The following is a 15,807-nucleotide window of genomic DNA, read 5'->3' as shown; positions in this document are numbered from 1 at the left end:
TCTTTCTGTGATTTGTTTATGGACGTGCCTCCTTACCTGGGTGCAAACAACATACGAACGTACTTGCGTGAATTTTTTCAGCGCAATACGGATATCTCGTATCCGAAAACTCGCAGTTCGCCCCGTCAATCCTCCAGGACCCAAATAACTCAATTTTCTCCACGATTTTCCGCAAAGTGGCGACGAAGGGTATAACTTCTACAAATCTTTCCATTTTCCAATTCGATACGATCCATTCGTTCGTGGAGCAGCTGCTCTTCATCAAGACACTTCCCCATCTCCTTCACCCAATCTGAGAAGGCAGTGATGAATAAAAAATTTATTGTGAATCTTGCAGGACGAGTCTGGGACTCAAATCTCAGCCAACACTCAATAGACACAATGACGTGTGGCCTGATAAATTCACCAAACACTCGTTCAGATAGGATCTGACATCATATTATAAAATAAATCAGAGATAGAAAAAAAAATAGAATAAATATTTCTTCTCATATCTTTTGCCTTCCTTTTTTTTTCATCTCTGTTCTATTTTATAATAATACCAATTCTTATTAGATCTATTCTACCGAAGGTGAAAGTGAGAAGGTAGTTTTCACACCCCAAGATTTGTGATGTTTGATACGGGATCATATAAACGTACTATATCTATCTGTTGTTATGCTTGATGCGAATATACTTATAACATGGTGAGGTTGCTTGAAGTATGCACTCACACTTACTTCCCAAACTGAATCTACAACAACCAACCAGTTCCAACTACCAATGATAACGGTTCAAAGAGTTTGCTGTTGCAGTAAGTAATAGAATGAGACCAGCAAAACGAGGTAATTAATCAAGGTAAAAAAAACAACAGACACAGAGGAGAACATAAGTGTTTCTAAGGTCAAATGTTGATTATATGTGTCAGATTAATATTATGATGAATGTGTTCATAAACTGGGTAGTGCACAACAAAAGGAAAAAAATAAAGATTCAAGATCAAACCATTATCGAATGTTTTGAAATTTATCAAATTAAAACTTGCTATCCCACAACTTGACAGGGTAGAAAGTAAATCCTCCATTTATTAAAAATGCATCAGTTGCAAACTTGCTGCATTGGCAAGTGAAATTTCCTTCTATTGATATCTACTGTTTTTTCCACTATGGAGGCTTGGTTTGCTTGTGTTCTATGATTAATTTCAGTCACTGACGCAGTCCATCTCTAACCAATTCTTCTAAGCCTTTCTTCAGTCTTTCTGCAGCAGCTCTGCAATCCTTCTCTGTCAAGCCTCCGAATGAAATTCTAAGATTGCCAGGGCAACCACATGCTATTCCTGGGATTACTGCAACACCATGCTTGCTAGCTAGCCAGCGAACAACATCAAAATCATCGTAGGCATTTTCATGTGGGAGCTTTGCCCACAGGTATATGGCACCCTCTCCTCCTTTCACAGATCCCTCTCCAAGTGGGGAGAGAGCTTCCAAAACAATTTCTTTGTTCTTGTCAAGACTTTTTACTCTGTCTACAACCCACTGAGGCCCCAGTTCCAGTGAATACAAAGCAAGATACTGCGATAATATTGAAGCACAGATTGGAATGTTGTCTTGAACTTTGAGAAGTTGCTCAGCAAAGTTTTCTACTTCAGAGGGGTATGCTATCTGCAATAATCAGGTATTAGCACAGACTATGCAGTGCTGATCTGTTAACACTACTTTTATGAAGTTTGCAACTGAAAGTGTAACTACTATGCGGCAAACAAGATGTATAAGGGTTAGACCACCCTTAAGTGATTCATATTTATTTCTTTTTTCTTGCTGATAAAAAAAAAACTATGCAGCAGACAAAAATCGATGCGATACTACAACATACAGACCTTGAGACTTGGAAAGAAAAAGGTTTTATCAAATTCTTGCCTGATTTGCTTGTTGTATGATATAAGAATAGAATTGTTTATATTTTTCCCTACACTAGAATAATGTTATGGTAGGTTATATTAGATAGGCTTAATTAAGTTGAGGACCTCATAAATTTTAGTATTTTTAATTGAGTCTCTATTAAAAATTGTCGTTTTATTGAATGTTTAAAATCTTTATATTTTTAATGGAGTCCTTATCATTTGATTTTGCCATCAATTAGTTGGGATGTATCTTATCTTGCATTGCTTGCATGTCTCCACATAGAAAATAAAAAAACAACTTAATTAAGGTTTAAGTTTATTAAGTCTTTATTAAAAGTTTTATTTTATTGAGTGTCCAAAATCTCAATATTTTTCAATTGAATTTCTGTCATTTGATTTTGCAATCAACTCGGGTGAAGCCACCAAGCTAATGGCAAAATCAAACGACAAAGACTTAATGAAAAAATTTGGACACTCAATAGAACAAAAATGTTTAACAAAAACTTAATTGATGTTTCTTTCTCCTGCAGATGAGACTAAATAAAGACAACAGATGGCACTTACATATCCAACCCTCCATCCCATCATTCCATATGCTTTTGAGAATGAGAAAACATTGACAATATGATTTCCCTCAACACAAGAATGTTTCAGGCCATCGTACATAAAATACCTGCATGCAAAATTAATCTGTTTATATACTCTATTTTTGAAAAATGAACTTGTAACTTAGAGAAGAAGACTACAAGTAGGATCTCTCATAAGGATTTTGTGTACCGGGGGCTGACTACAATATAAGTGAAACAGATTAAAACCTTATTTTAAATGGTAAATAACAGAAAAACTAGTCAATAAAAGAAATAGGAATTTTCTTGATCACAAGCTATAACCAATTACTTAAAAGGTTAGCAGAACACCAAAAACTTTTTTTTTTTTTCATTCTTTTCATAATTAAAGAAAATCATGTGATAAGTTCTATCAGAACAGCAAGTTTAAAAGGCTTACTCGTATGTATTATCAACAACAAGCCAAGAGCCAGCCTTCTTGCATAGATCTGAAATCCTCTGATCAAATAAGAGAAAATACCAACTCAGAAATTTTATCATTTTCAAAATAGCATCATGATCAATCAACATATTCTTTGGGAATATTGCTGTCAAATACAGGCATATTGGCAATACAAGAAGATTAAAAATGAAGCACATATAAAATCATTGTAGCTGTTGATATATTCAGAAGAGGGGGAGAGAAACCTTTAAAAGGGGCTCCGGAATGTAGGTTCCACTTGGATTGCCTGGATTTACAACACTAACAAGCTTTGGAGCTGGTTTAGTTTCTGACAATATTCTTTCCAACCAATCTGAAAATCAAGACATTTCTCATAGTAGCCTTAAACATAGAAATCAACATCAGAAGAAACTGTAAAGTTGGATGATAAAAGTCTAACAGACATCAATCAGCCTTCTAATATTCTTATTTTGTATATATAAGGGATAGCATTGAGTAGTTGTTCATTCATCAGCATGAGCTCTTAAAGGACATAGCAATAAGTGAAATTACAGATTCATTTACAAAGTACCAGAAGCCAAAAGTTAGACAATGCAGCTTACAACTTAATGCAATATAATAAAACACTAAACCTTCTGGACATGCACAAATTTATGAACAGTCCAATATAACTTCTGAAAAGTGGAAAGTTATACAGAACAAAATCCATGCAATATTTAACTAATATGTGAACCCTCTGGATTGGAGGAAAGTAGATGCTCTTAGAAACCAAAGAGTGAGTTTGCCTCCCTAGTCCATGCCGGTAAAAAATGGATTACAGTAACAAAGATCATGCAGCTTCTTACCTGCATCAGGATGAAGTGTATCTGGGCTACCAGGACCAACTAGTATATTGGTAACACCAGTCATCTGGAAGGACATGTACGCATTGAAGTAGTAAGGAGCAAACAGAACCACGGAATCCTCCGGATCACACAGAGTAAGAACTAGATTTACAAATGCCTGTATTTGTTGGAATAGAATGAGTTACCACAGGTTTTTGAGATGGGAAAGATTAAACTCGGAGATGTCAAAGTAGCATAAAATTAACAGACAACAAGTCATAGAAGCTATAAACTGTTGAGCTAATCCAGTCAACTCTAAGAGTTACTGTCTCCACAGTAACAAAAACCATGCTAGTCCTATCAGATACTTGTCCTTTCAAATGCTTTTTGAGCTTCAGGAAGAAGTAACAACACTATTATGGCTATAGATGAAATTTTCACATAAGAAATCAAGAAAGGCTAAATTTAATAAATGGTTATAAAGAAGTCAAATGGAAGCTGAAATGCTAATGCTTCACCTTTTCAGAAACTGTGTTAGCTTTTCTAGGATGTGACAAAAGAATGAACATAAAACAAAAATTACAGGTCGAATGTTATTGATAACCTCACCTGATTGGCCCCTGCTGTAACCATTACTGAAGATTTGCACAAATTATTTTCATTACGCAACTGCATGGAAGTGATAAAAGCTCATGAGTTAATTCATTGGTCACCGAGATCCAATTTTCATATTGCAAAATAATTTATCAGAGCAGTAAGATACAAAACACCTTGCAATGAAAGCAATTAAGCAACATATAAGGAGGGAGAGACCATGATGGATTACAGCTATATTTAACATAACCAAGTGCTTATGAAAAGTAAAAACAATGTATGTGCAAAAAAATTGACCAGTGAAGGGAAAAAAGCATAAAATATGACATCTTTAACAAATTATAAATCAGCTAATGCCTGACTTCTATGAGAAAACGTTGTTAAATAAAGTAACAAAGGTAGTGCATATCACCTTGCATAAATAACAAAGGTAATCATCCTTGAAAGAAACAAAACAACTATCAAAATTTATGGAGTAAAATGCTTCGCATTGTCCAATTCAACTGCTACAAATGAGACATTCTAAGAATTTCAACATGGATGCAAACCTCAAGCTCTGATCAAACGAAGAACTTCAAACAGATAACTTGACTTTCCAAATTCCTACTAGTACAGAATGCAGATTGTAGGACGAAATTATACCATTTACCTTTTTTCTTAATGCTTCTCTGAGTTCAGGAATACCTTCATCATTACCATATCGACTGACTATAGGATCAGATACAAGTTCTTTCACCTTTTTCAAAGCTTGCTCGGGAGGTTGCCAATGAACCACACCCTACAGTAGATAATTTTAAAAAAAAAAACATTACAAATTGCAGCTAAGAAGCAAACAGTAATACATTGAAATCAAAAGAATCCCAGTTGTCAGAAGTCAGAGCAATAAAATTTAAAAGCTGATGGACAAACTTCAGTTGATTATTAAATGCGTTGAACCAAAATCAGATGCATAATCAAAACCACATGGCCTTCACTTTAGCTCTCAGTTCTATATGTAAGCTAGATCACATAAACCATGCCCTAAATTCAACTTGAAATCAACCTTTGGAAATTGAGGTCATGATTAACATTCAAATAGAGCAACACAACCAAAACTATAATTATGTTAATCTCATTTCCTGTTTCTCATAAAAAATGTTGTGGCTCAGCCATTTTGTAGATCAAGAAGGAAGTAGATTTATAAAACAGTCTTCCCAAGCATTTTAAGGCCGTGCCCATAATCATCATTTACAGTTTACTAAAAGGAACAAACCCATCTAAACTGCACTAAAACACGACCCAATTCTTAAATAGTAGAAAATAAAATTGTTCTCATTTCTCAATCTCTCTCCAAAGCACACCAAACTCCCAAGCAAGTTAAACTAACGTATAATCAAACATTGAAAACCCCATCTCCTTCTCCGAGTGCCTCGCAAAAATCACCAATGGGTTGGATTAATTACTATAAACAAGCATTGGAGAGACAAAAAAAGACCTGGGCCAAAGACACGGCATTTTTAGATCCTCGGATCACTTCCTGCATCTGCAAACACACAGACACCAACACCCTTGGTTATCAAAAACATTTTATTCTCAAATCAAACCAAACCAAACATCATCAATCCAAAACACAAACAAACACCCATTGGAAGGGATCAAATTCCAATGAAGAAAAAAATGGCATGAGAGTGAGCACTGAGAGTACCTGAACCATAACGGGCATCTCTGTTTCCAAGGCCCTCCTTGAAAGCTTCAAGAGCGAACTCATCTCTCCCCAATTCTGTGATCTTGCCCTCACCAGAAAAATAAAAAGCCTACCCGTGAACCCACCTAACCAAAAGACACCAACTTTCAAACGCTAGCCTTATACCCTTCCGAATTATTAAACAAGAATACGTCACCATATATATACACATATATAATTTAATCAAAAAAGAAGGAAAAAAACAGAAAGAGAGGAACTTTTTTTTATTTACAGAAAAAATGAAGCTTGTCACACTTGATGTAAAAGGAGACAAAGCATGAGGCTTTTTTTCATGTATCTATATCTAGTTCAGTTACCTTTTGGTGGTTTTCTTTGTTTGACTTTTGGGTTGTCAGAATGAATATATTTTGAGCAGCAAAAGAGTGAGTCAGTTTCCACTACTATTGCTACTGCTACAACTACTGGTGTTGTTGAAGATAGAATCAGATGCGGTTTGTACAATAGAAAGAGAAAATGGAACAAACAATTTCACCCACACAAGTAATTATTCTCCTTTCCTCTGTACAAAAATTGTCTCTTTCGTTTTTTGGGTATTTTTCAAATGTATGAAAAAAAGCGTGGATGTTGCGGAATTATGCAAAAAAGGGATTTTTTTTATTTTTAACGTGCTTCTGAATTGAGGTGTGAAACTGTTTAATGCAGGAGGGGACAGTAATTCCCAGAAATTGAGGGAAAGAGAGATAAGAGAAGGGTTTGTTTGTTTGTTTGTGAGAAGGGAAAAAGGAAGAAAAGAAAGACACGAATCTTTCGACAAAAAACAACGTGCTTTTGGATTGCGTGCTTTTTCCCACTGTCTGGGCCATGTAATGCACACGCGGACAATAACTCGATATGGGTCTTCCAAACGACGTCGTCCTATTTCAGAATTTTCAAAAAACAAATGGTTACTTTCCAGTTAAATTCCCTTAACCTACACTGACACACATACTGATACGAATACACGAAGATATGTAAAATCTCTAACATGTAAGACATGGGACACGGATCTATATATTACATAATTATGAATTATATAAATTGACAATAAAGATTTATGTACACAAGTATGTTTCAGATTATTTTTTGGAGCAGAAAATGTTTTTCATAACTGATTTACAAGGATTTGTTTCTAATTTTTATAATCATAATAAAAATTTATACAATAAAGTTTTGAATTTTTAAAAAATTAATGTATTTTTCGTTTTTAAAATTGTGTTAGAATCGTACTACAATTGTCAGAAATCTTACAAATACTTTTTGAATTGTACACCTCATTACCAAGTTTCATAGCCCTTAATGCATTGAAAGTAAATACAAACTGATTCTTAAATTTTATAATTTCATGCGTCATTTAAAATATAATTCAACATTAAATTAATTCTTAAATATTGCATTTAATAGTAAAATAGTAATACCAAACATAACAACAAAATATAACTATAACACGTGATAACTTTATCTGAACATTAATAATAAGACATTTACATTAATGAGTTTTATAAAAAAAACTAACACGTTTATTTTACTACATTATTTAAATACCTAATAAAGTCTAAATATTTGTACCTATAAGTTTCACAACTTAATACACAATTTCAATCCATAATTCAGATATTATTTCAAATTTATGACTTAAATTATACTTATTCGCAACATTAATCACCCATCACTCTAGTATATAAATTCACTTTTTTAAATTGTCTTCTTCCTATGAGAGTTTCTAAATTGTCTTCTTCCTGTTATGAGTTAAAATTAACATTGATGGGGCTACATTGATGGGGTTGTTAGGGAATATCTTGATCTTGCTACTTGTAGATGTATTTTCCATGAGAGTATGGGGGAAGTGGGAGAGTTATTAGTGTTTTCTCTGCATTTTTTTGAAGTTCAGACCATAATGGTTTGCTGAAAGACTCAAAAGATGAGACTTACTAATATATGACTTCAATGTCATTTTGCCTTTTTGTGCTGCATTTACTACTATAATTAATGTTCCGTAAATGTTTTGTACTCTATAGAATACTTGTTTTAATTACGGTAGGAAAATTAGGTTTAAAGTTACTCATATTTATTCATGAAAAGAATGTGTGTGTTGATAAATTAGTTAATTTAAGATTTATTCACAGAGAATAATTTCATTTGTATAATAGACTTTCATCTGGTCTATTTTTATAATTCTTTATGAATATGTATAGTCTACATATATATCATTTTTGTTAACATATGGGTTTTGGTCTAGTTTCCCATATTTTTTTTGTATTTTCTTTATTTTTATTTTTTTAATAATACTTTTTTTTCATGTGATGACAGACGATTGTTGTCACTTTAGGTGTCAGCTTAACTGAGATGTCAAATTATATAATAACATAAAAGCTTTTATAAAAAAAATCACTTTTTAAATATTTATTTTTTAATGTATAGTGAAATTAATAAAATAAGCTCAAGGGAATAAATTCGCCAAACGAATTTAAATCGACTAAGTGAATTTGTAAAATTCAACTTGTTGTTATCATAAATTATTATTAGTAATAAAAAAATTATTAATATTATAATTATAATTATTGTCATAATTATTTTTAACAATACTATTATTATCATAATTATTATATGAAATTATTAAACTAATATTTTCATATAAAATAAAATTATCAGTATTATACTTATAAAAAAAAATTATAATAAAATTAAGAGAATTATTATGATGATTATTAGATATTATTATTAGTCTTGTTATCATTATTATAATTATTACTAACTTAATTATTATTATTATTACACTATTATTATTATTATGATAGTTATCAATGAATATTGATGGTCATCAAATTATCAACGAATATTTATGACAGATACAAATTGACATTAAATTACTGATAATGATTCATATTTAATTATTAGTCAATTTTGATAAATAGACATTTTTTATTTTTCGTTGATAAATCCAAAATTTTTTGCAGTACCTTCTTAAATTTTTTTACTCTTTTCTCAACCTTAAAATTTTAGATTCAACATTGAGTTATTTCAATCTTTTCATGCAATGGAATGTTGTACTAAAATAATTTTTTAAAATAAAATATTATATTTTTTAATCTCGTTAATTAAAACTTAACTCAAGTAACTTATTATCATTGCTTTAGAGACCTATGAGGTATTAGATTATATGAAAATATATCTAACACGCAAAGGCTCTAATAATGCCAAAATATGCATCTTTTGGCATAACAAGGAAGTTTAGTTAGTAGGCTTGATTTGCAAGCTTTAACATTTTTCAATTATAACATATTCCTTCAAAAATTGTAAAATCACATCATTCTATAATTTGTTATTGGTAACATGGTGGCCTTTTTAAGGCACCACTAGTAACATAAATTACAATCTATATTTGAACCATTTAAATCTTCATCATATATAAAGAACATTTAAGTTTTCCTCTTAATAGTGATGACAACAGTTAAAAGCAAATATAAATTTATAAATTTAATAATTTTCACTTGGTGGTGGTTATGCAAACCATTTTAATATATATAGGTAATAAGGTTTAAACTTTTTAAATGATCTAAACTTCTAAAGTAGTAGGAATGTAAAGACTTAATGGTCTTGGAGATTGTTCTGACATTAAGTCCGAGAGATAGCTCTGTTATGGTCAATTATCACATTTGAGATATTGTCTGTTTTAAAGATCAGTGTTCCATCACAATTTTATCCTTAAAAGACGATAGGTTGGAGAGGTGACGCGAGATTATATTGACTATTAAAATAAAAATTATTAATAATTACCAAATATTTCATACATTATACAAATATTTATAAATACTGATTAAATATAGACTTATAAACTAAAAGCATTTTTAAGAGATTATGGTAAACTCTTTATTTTTGGGTATAAATAGTATAGACTTGCATGCATTAGAAAAAAATTTGAGTAAAAACTAAAACACAAATATTTGAATAATTAATTAAAGAAGTATTAATTTAGTTTAATTTAAATATTCAAAAGATATTGAAAAAGATGCATTTGATTGCATATATATATAAGAAAAGATATAAATAAATATTTAAATTTAAAGAAAGAGGACTTGCTTTGTAAATCTGAATAGATAAAATTGCAGATTTTTTGTTCATAGAAATTTTTTATGGTGCTCCTCCCTCTTCCAATCTGTAGGCCAAAGAGGTGAAGACTGCGTGGTATCTAAGCCCCGTCGGTGTTCTTTGTTGCAAAGAAGAGAGAGAAAAACACATAAAAATGGCGACTTTGAATCTGTTCTCTCAGCCATGGCAACCTACAATTTCACCTTCTTTCTGTTGTTCTATTTCAAACAACAACATTTACTATGCTTATCAGAATCATAATACCATTTCCAACAATTCTAAATTGCATTTCTTTTCCAATTCTCGTCAATTCTCTGTTCTTTCTCAATTCTCCACTCACTCCTCAAAGTCAGGTACTTTTCTTCACTTTGCAGAATTATCATAGCTCACTTGTTTTCTCCAGCCCAGATAAACAAAATTGTATCTTTAGATAAATTACATGAATGGGTGGTATCATGCATCATACTATGTTTACTAAAGAGCATTTGGGTTGAAAATTTTGTTGACAAATCTTGAGCTTGACTAATTATTTATCCAATTCAAATTCATCTCAGCTGATTGCCTCAACCGACTAAATAGCAAAATCTCAGTTTTATCTTTTAGTCAAAACAGGAGCATGGAAATTAGGAGAGCTGTGTTTGTTTTCATCTTCAGCAGCTGCATTGTTGATGCTGCTGTTGGAAACTATTTGTGCCACCCCATTTGAATCTTTATTTTGCAATTGTAACATTTTCTGCAGGCAGTGGAAGTTCATGGTTGCAAAACAGTTCCTTTGCTGCTGGCATTGAGTACAGGAAGCGTCCTATATATTCTTTATTTCCCTCAAATCCTGCTCAAGTTTCCTCTGTGGAAGATCTCTATCAATTTATTTGCTCGGGACCTCTGCTTGACAAAATAGGACTCACACCAGAGCAGGTGGCTGAGACCATTGATAACTGGTTACTGTATGGCCGGTACTTATGCAGATTGTTTCAGCTTAATGCATTGAACCTTACAGAGCCTCAAAAGGCTAGGATTTATCACTACTATGTACCAGTCTTTCTCTGGTGTGAACAACAGATCGAGGAGCATCAATCCAAATTCAAAGATGGAGAAGAAATACCTCCTTTAGTGGTATGCTATATACATGGTTTCCTTCTGTCATCGTGTCTCATATTTTGTTTTCTATGTGTATAGGTGTTATGTTATGCAGCTAATTATGGAGGCTTATGTGTAAATTTAATAATTTTGGTGAACTTTTTGGCTTTAGTTTTTAGTTATGTTTCAGCTCTACAAACAGCAATAACCTGCTTGTAATTTGTGAGTTTGTTGTTATGAAGATTGCCCTTTTATTTCTTTTTTGTTTTTCTGCCTTATTCCTTCCTTGTAACAACAATTTTCTTGATTCTGTTCGACACAGATTGGTTTCAGTGCCCCTCAAGGCTGTGGAAAGACAACCCTTGTCTTTGCTCTTGACTATCTTTTTGAAGTGATTGGCAGGTAGGCTCTGAACTTTGAAGCAACTGTGATATTGAATTTATCCTTTGTTCTGATGACTATAGGGAAAGGAGATTAATTAACAAATTGTAGATACATGCTACAATTTTCAGGAAGTCTGCCACAATATCTATAGATGATTTTTATTTGACGGCTGAAGGTCAGGTATATAGAAGCTGTTATTTGTGTTTTCTGTTCCAGTTGTAAATTCCATTTTGTTCTTTTTCTTTTTGTGCTGATAAATTGTATTTGGACTGTAGAATAAACTAAGAGAAGCTAATCCAGGAAATGCACTTCTTGAGGTAATTATGCGCAGATAAGTAAAGTAATGAACAGTAAATTATCCAAGAACATCATTGTTATTTTTTTTATAAAAGTTTTCATGTTAGACATCACTATGTAATACGAACATCATTATTTATGACAACTAAATATTTTTGCTTGTTTGGTTTCCTTCTAGTTTCGTGGAAATGCAGGAAGCCATGATCTTGCTCTTTCTGTTGAAACTCTGACAGGTTTAACTAAAATGACAAGAGAAGGTGTTTCTCAGCACTCAATTTTGTTTTCTCCTTATTCGTATTTTTCGTGTAATATCTTTTACTTTGAAGTGTCCAGGTGTGAAAATGAAGCTACCAAGATATGATAAAGTAAGGGAGTAGCTTGCATATTCAGATTATTTAAACATTTTTTTCAATTTGCAACTGGTAATGGTGAAGTGAATTGCCTGTTGATGCAGTCTGCATTCAGTGGGAGAGGTGATCGTGCTGATCCTTCAAAATGGCCAGAAATTGAAGGGCCCCTGAAGGTAAAAAAATATTCAATTGTAACATAAACTGATTCTGATAGGTCATTTTTTTCTTGGTAAAACATGATCCAGCACAGGAAATATAGAAAAAAATGAAGCAGCTTGTTGAAATATGTTAAGTTTACTGCCAACATTTACCCTTCTCAATTAAAAAGAAGATTTTTTCAACGTTAAGATTCTGTAGCTCTGAGGAAGGTAATATAGTACAACATCCAACTTTGAAAAAAATTTAGATTTGCCGCCAAAACTCTCTATATTATAAGAGTAATGATACATTGACAATCCACATATGGTACGTGGAAATGTGGTATTATTTGTGCCATGTTCATCTCATGTCATTATCCTTTCAAAAGTGTTGATCCTTGTATTGTGAACATGGATGGGTGTTCTAGGTTGTGTTGTTGGAAGGTTGGATGCTTGGTTTCAAGCCCCGTCCAGTTGAAGCAGTAGAGGCTGTTGATCCCCAGGTTAGAATTGGTGAAGTTCCTTTTTTCTTCTTTTTAAGATTATGATTATGCAAATTCTCTACCTTTTTCTTTTAATGGGAGGCATTGCTAATGAATTGAGCTTATTTTTCAGTTAGCAACTGTAAATAAAAACCTTGCAGCTTACTATGATGCATGGGACAAATACATTAAGTCATGGATAATCATCAAGATCAAGGACCCAAATTGTGTCTTCCAATGGCGCTTGCAGGTAGGTTGTTCAAACATTCTCTTACAAAAATTTCAAACTTAGTGTTCAGAATCTGGATGCATCATCCATGTATTGAGCTGTTTCAATATGCAGGCTGAGATTGCCATGAGAGATGCTGGCAATCCTGGAATGACAGATGAGGAGGTCTGTTGCTCGAATTGATCTGTTTGAGTGATATATCCACGACAAGAAAATCATTAAATAGAAACCAATTTTAGAGACATAAAATATAGCAACTAATTATTTTTAGTCTATAAAATTAGTTTCTATTTAATGATTTTCTAGTAGTGATCTTTGTGATAAATGATGATAAACATCTACCTTTTGATGACTAAAGCTATGAATTTTCATGGTATGTTCTTCCTAGGTGAGAGATTTTGTTTCACGGTACCTGCCAGCATACTATGCATACCTTCCTACACTTTACTCAGAGGGACCAAATGGATCAGATCCTCAACATCTCCTAACCATTGAAATAGATGAAGGGAGAAACCCCATCCTTGCTGCCTAAATTAACTGTGTGATAGAGTTCTGCTGCTTTTTCAATTCTTTGAGAATTTGGATGGCTATTGTATCATTAATGTATCTAAGTCATAAATCTGCACTCTTTCCCTTGAAATGTATAGAGAATATTTCGTTAATACATAATAACGGCTAATGCTTTCTGGTTGCTGTCATTTCATTACAAAGAGTTACATGCCGTATTTATTTTTCAAGACTCACTTTGTTCAGAAAACCGTGTTGCACTTGATTTATGTAACAGTCATAACGAATCACTTTATTCTTGGAATGTGTAACGTCATGGACCTGGTCCGAGGATTGGCACTTCATGGATCGGAGAGGTTAAGGGATTTCAATCAATTAGTTTTAATCATTCAATTAAGACAGAATCATAATGGTAGGCGAAGAGGTTGAATTTGGTCCATATATACCAGATAACACTCTACAAAAAGGACAGACAGCTAATACATACCGGTAAAGAATACACTTATCATTGACCATCTTGAATGTTCTAGGTCGGAGGTTTGTCGATACTCTTGTCTGGAACAGAATGATATCAGAAAAACTAAAATAATTGAAGTACACTATTCTATAGAAGATTATTCCTTATCGGCTTCTTGAATCATCATTTCATACAACAAAGTAATGATGAAACATGAACTTAACAATAGTCTCTTAGAAATTAGGCAATCTAGGGACAGCAACAGCAGGTGCGTTCCGAGCAGCACCTACAACTCTCATAACAGCAAAAGCAGCAACAGAGTGTATACAAACTGGATCACAGAGTCAACTGATCAGGGATAAAAAGAGAGATTTTTGAAGAAGAAAAGAGAATTGAAGCCTTAAAATGTACCCACCAAGCATAGAGGCTTCCCTTCTCCTCAGGGCCAGTCTGAGCGTGATCATAGTGAATCTTCTGCTGTGGTGGTGCAGACTGTGTCATATTTTTGGAGTTGAGTTGAGTTGATGATGTTTCTTGCAACAGTGGTAGACCATATAGTTATTTATAAGCTCAGTCAAGCACAGAAAGTTGCTTGAACATGCTTAAGGCCTCTCTACCAGCCATACAATGAAAGTCTCTCCCTTTTCCTTTCTTGCCACTCATTTATTATGGTAGTTAGCAGAAAAGAATTGATTAGCTTCACTAGCTGGGAAAGTGATGAAACCAACCCAAAACGGTGGGAAAGATCACATTCCAACAAACACTCTGAAAATATCAATCATAGGCTACTTATAAAGGTACTAATCTGTTTAGATGGTAGGAAGATGTCATAATCACTAAATCACTAAATTAAGATACTTAATAGTTGTTTTGCTGAGAGTTACATGCTAATCCCTCCAACCATCAGGATCTATTCAAGAGATTGGCTCTTTTAATCCTTTATACACATACTTAGATATCGAAACACCGAACCATGAGTACATATTAAGTGGACTTTAAACCTAACTCAACTTCATACAATTGATTTATAATATGAGTTTTGTACACATTTATAATATTCTCTAGTCGATACGAGATCTCCAACATGTTTTAATAGACAAAAGTATTTGTAAAAGTTCGTGTCAAACATTATATGATAGATGATCACATGTCTATGCTAAAATTGCTCAAATAAATGTTTTTTTGTAAAAAAAAAAATAAAAAAAAATAGAAAGTATCATAATTATAGTGGTGGAAGCATACCTTATCCGTGCTCCAATTTATTGTCAACCCTAATACTGCTTCCCAACCAGTAACCACTCTTCAAACCCATTCATTGCGCAAGTGCTTGCAACCAACAAATCTGGTGAAGTCAGTTCCAGCTTAAGCACATTCTGTCAACACCTTTTAACAGTTAGAATGCACATCAACTGAATTCCTCTTAACAGTAACAAAATTATTGAACTTTAGCTTCAGTAGTTTAATTTATGGCTATTAAAACAAAGGTGTTTTCTTCCTGCAACTCCATAATTTTTTTAATTCTAAAACTATCCTTCGAAAAAGAATGCTGAATTTTTTATTTTTTTTCATTTCTGAAGTGTATAATACCTAGATTTTCCAAATTTTACATGTATAGTTTTAAGGGTTTTTTGGAATTTAAAAAATATCTTCCAAACTCTACAATTCAGACTATATTAAAAATACCTTTCTTTTACAATTTTGTATTCTAAATTATAGAGTTTAAAAGATATTTTTGAATTAAAAAAAAAATACCTTTTAAATTCTATAATTTGA

General features: G+C 32.6%; 2 protein-coding genes and 1 long non-coding RNA gene across 6 annotated transcripts; 1 reads left to right on the top strand and 2 right to left on the bottom strand.

Annotated features, from left to right (window-relative positions):
* Positions 1–971: 971 nt before the first annotated feature.
* On the bottom strand, positions 972–6,845 carry LOC137835987 (Pyridoxal phosphate (PLP)-dependent transferases superfamily protein). 3 transcript variants are annotated; one of them, XM_068644774.2, is made up of 10 exons: positions 6,346–6,845; positions 5,990–6,114; positions 5,780–5,827; positions 4,955–5,083; positions 4,321–4,380; positions 3,733–3,889; positions 3,133–3,239; positions 2,885–2,943; positions 2,444–2,552; positions 972–1,640 (listed from the first exon to the last, which is right to left on the bottom strand). In XM_068644774.2, exons 2-10 carry the CDS (start codon positions 6,050–6,052, stop codon positions 1,185–1,187), a joined length of 1,188 nt encoding a protein of 395 aa, XP_068500875.1. In that variant the 5' UTR covers positions 6,053–6,114; positions 6,346–6,845; the 3' UTR covers positions 972–1,184. The 3 variants fall into 3 exon arrangements, with proteins under 3 accessions (XP_068500875.1, XP_068500877.1, XP_068500876.1); XM_068644776.2 differs by having other exon boundaries at positions 5,990–6,155; positions 6,346–6,623; XM_068644775.2 differs by having other exon boundaries at positions 6,261–6,392.
* Positions 6,846–9,990: 3,145 nt separating this feature from the next.
* Positions 9,991–13,768, top strand: LOC137835985 (P-loop containing nucleoside triphosphate hydrolases superfamily protein). 2 transcript variants are annotated; one of them, XR_016521035.1, is made up of 12 exons: positions 9,991–10,467; positions 10,854–11,227; positions 11,514–11,593; positions 11,704–11,750; positions 11,851–11,892; positions 12,051–12,129; positions 12,206–12,237; positions 12,327–12,395; positions 12,788–12,862; positions 12,975–13,091; positions 13,185–13,235; positions 13,459–13,768. XR_016521035.1 is itself a non-coding variant. In XM_068644773.2 (12 exons), the coding sequence occupies exons 1-12, from the start codon at positions 10,269–10,271 to the stop codon at positions 13,600–13,602; spliced, it is 1,314 nt and encodes a 437-aa protein (XP_068500874.1). In that variant the 5' UTR covers positions 10,083–10,268; the 3' UTR covers positions 13,603–13,768. The 2 variants fall into 2 exon arrangements, 1 of the variants encoding a protein (XP_068500874.1); XM_068644773.2 differs by having other exon boundaries at positions 10,083–10,467; positions 11,704–11,755.
* A 219-nt stretch (positions 13,769–13,987) lies between these two features.
* Positions 13,988–14,801, bottom strand: LOC137835986 (uncharacterized). Its single transcript, XR_011085176.2, has 2 exons — positions 14,450–14,801; positions 13,988–14,365 (listed from the first exon to the last, which is right to left on the bottom strand). It is a non-coding gene; the product is annotated as an uncharacterized LOC137835986 (long non-coding RNA).
* Between the last annotated feature and the right edge of the window lie 1,006 nt (positions 14,802–15,807).

Source organism: Phaseolus vulgaris, chromosome 5, assembly GCF_051622355.1.
Source record: "Phaseolus vulgaris cultivar YP4 chromosome 5, ASM5162235v1, whole genome shotgun sequence".
Lineage (NCBI taxonomy): Eukaryota > Viridiplantae > Streptophyta > Magnoliopsida > Fabales > Fabaceae > Phaseolus > Phaseolus vulgaris.
The sequence above is the reverse complement of the archived record's forward strand: the minus strand, read 5'-3'. Positions and strand labels throughout refer to the sequence as shown.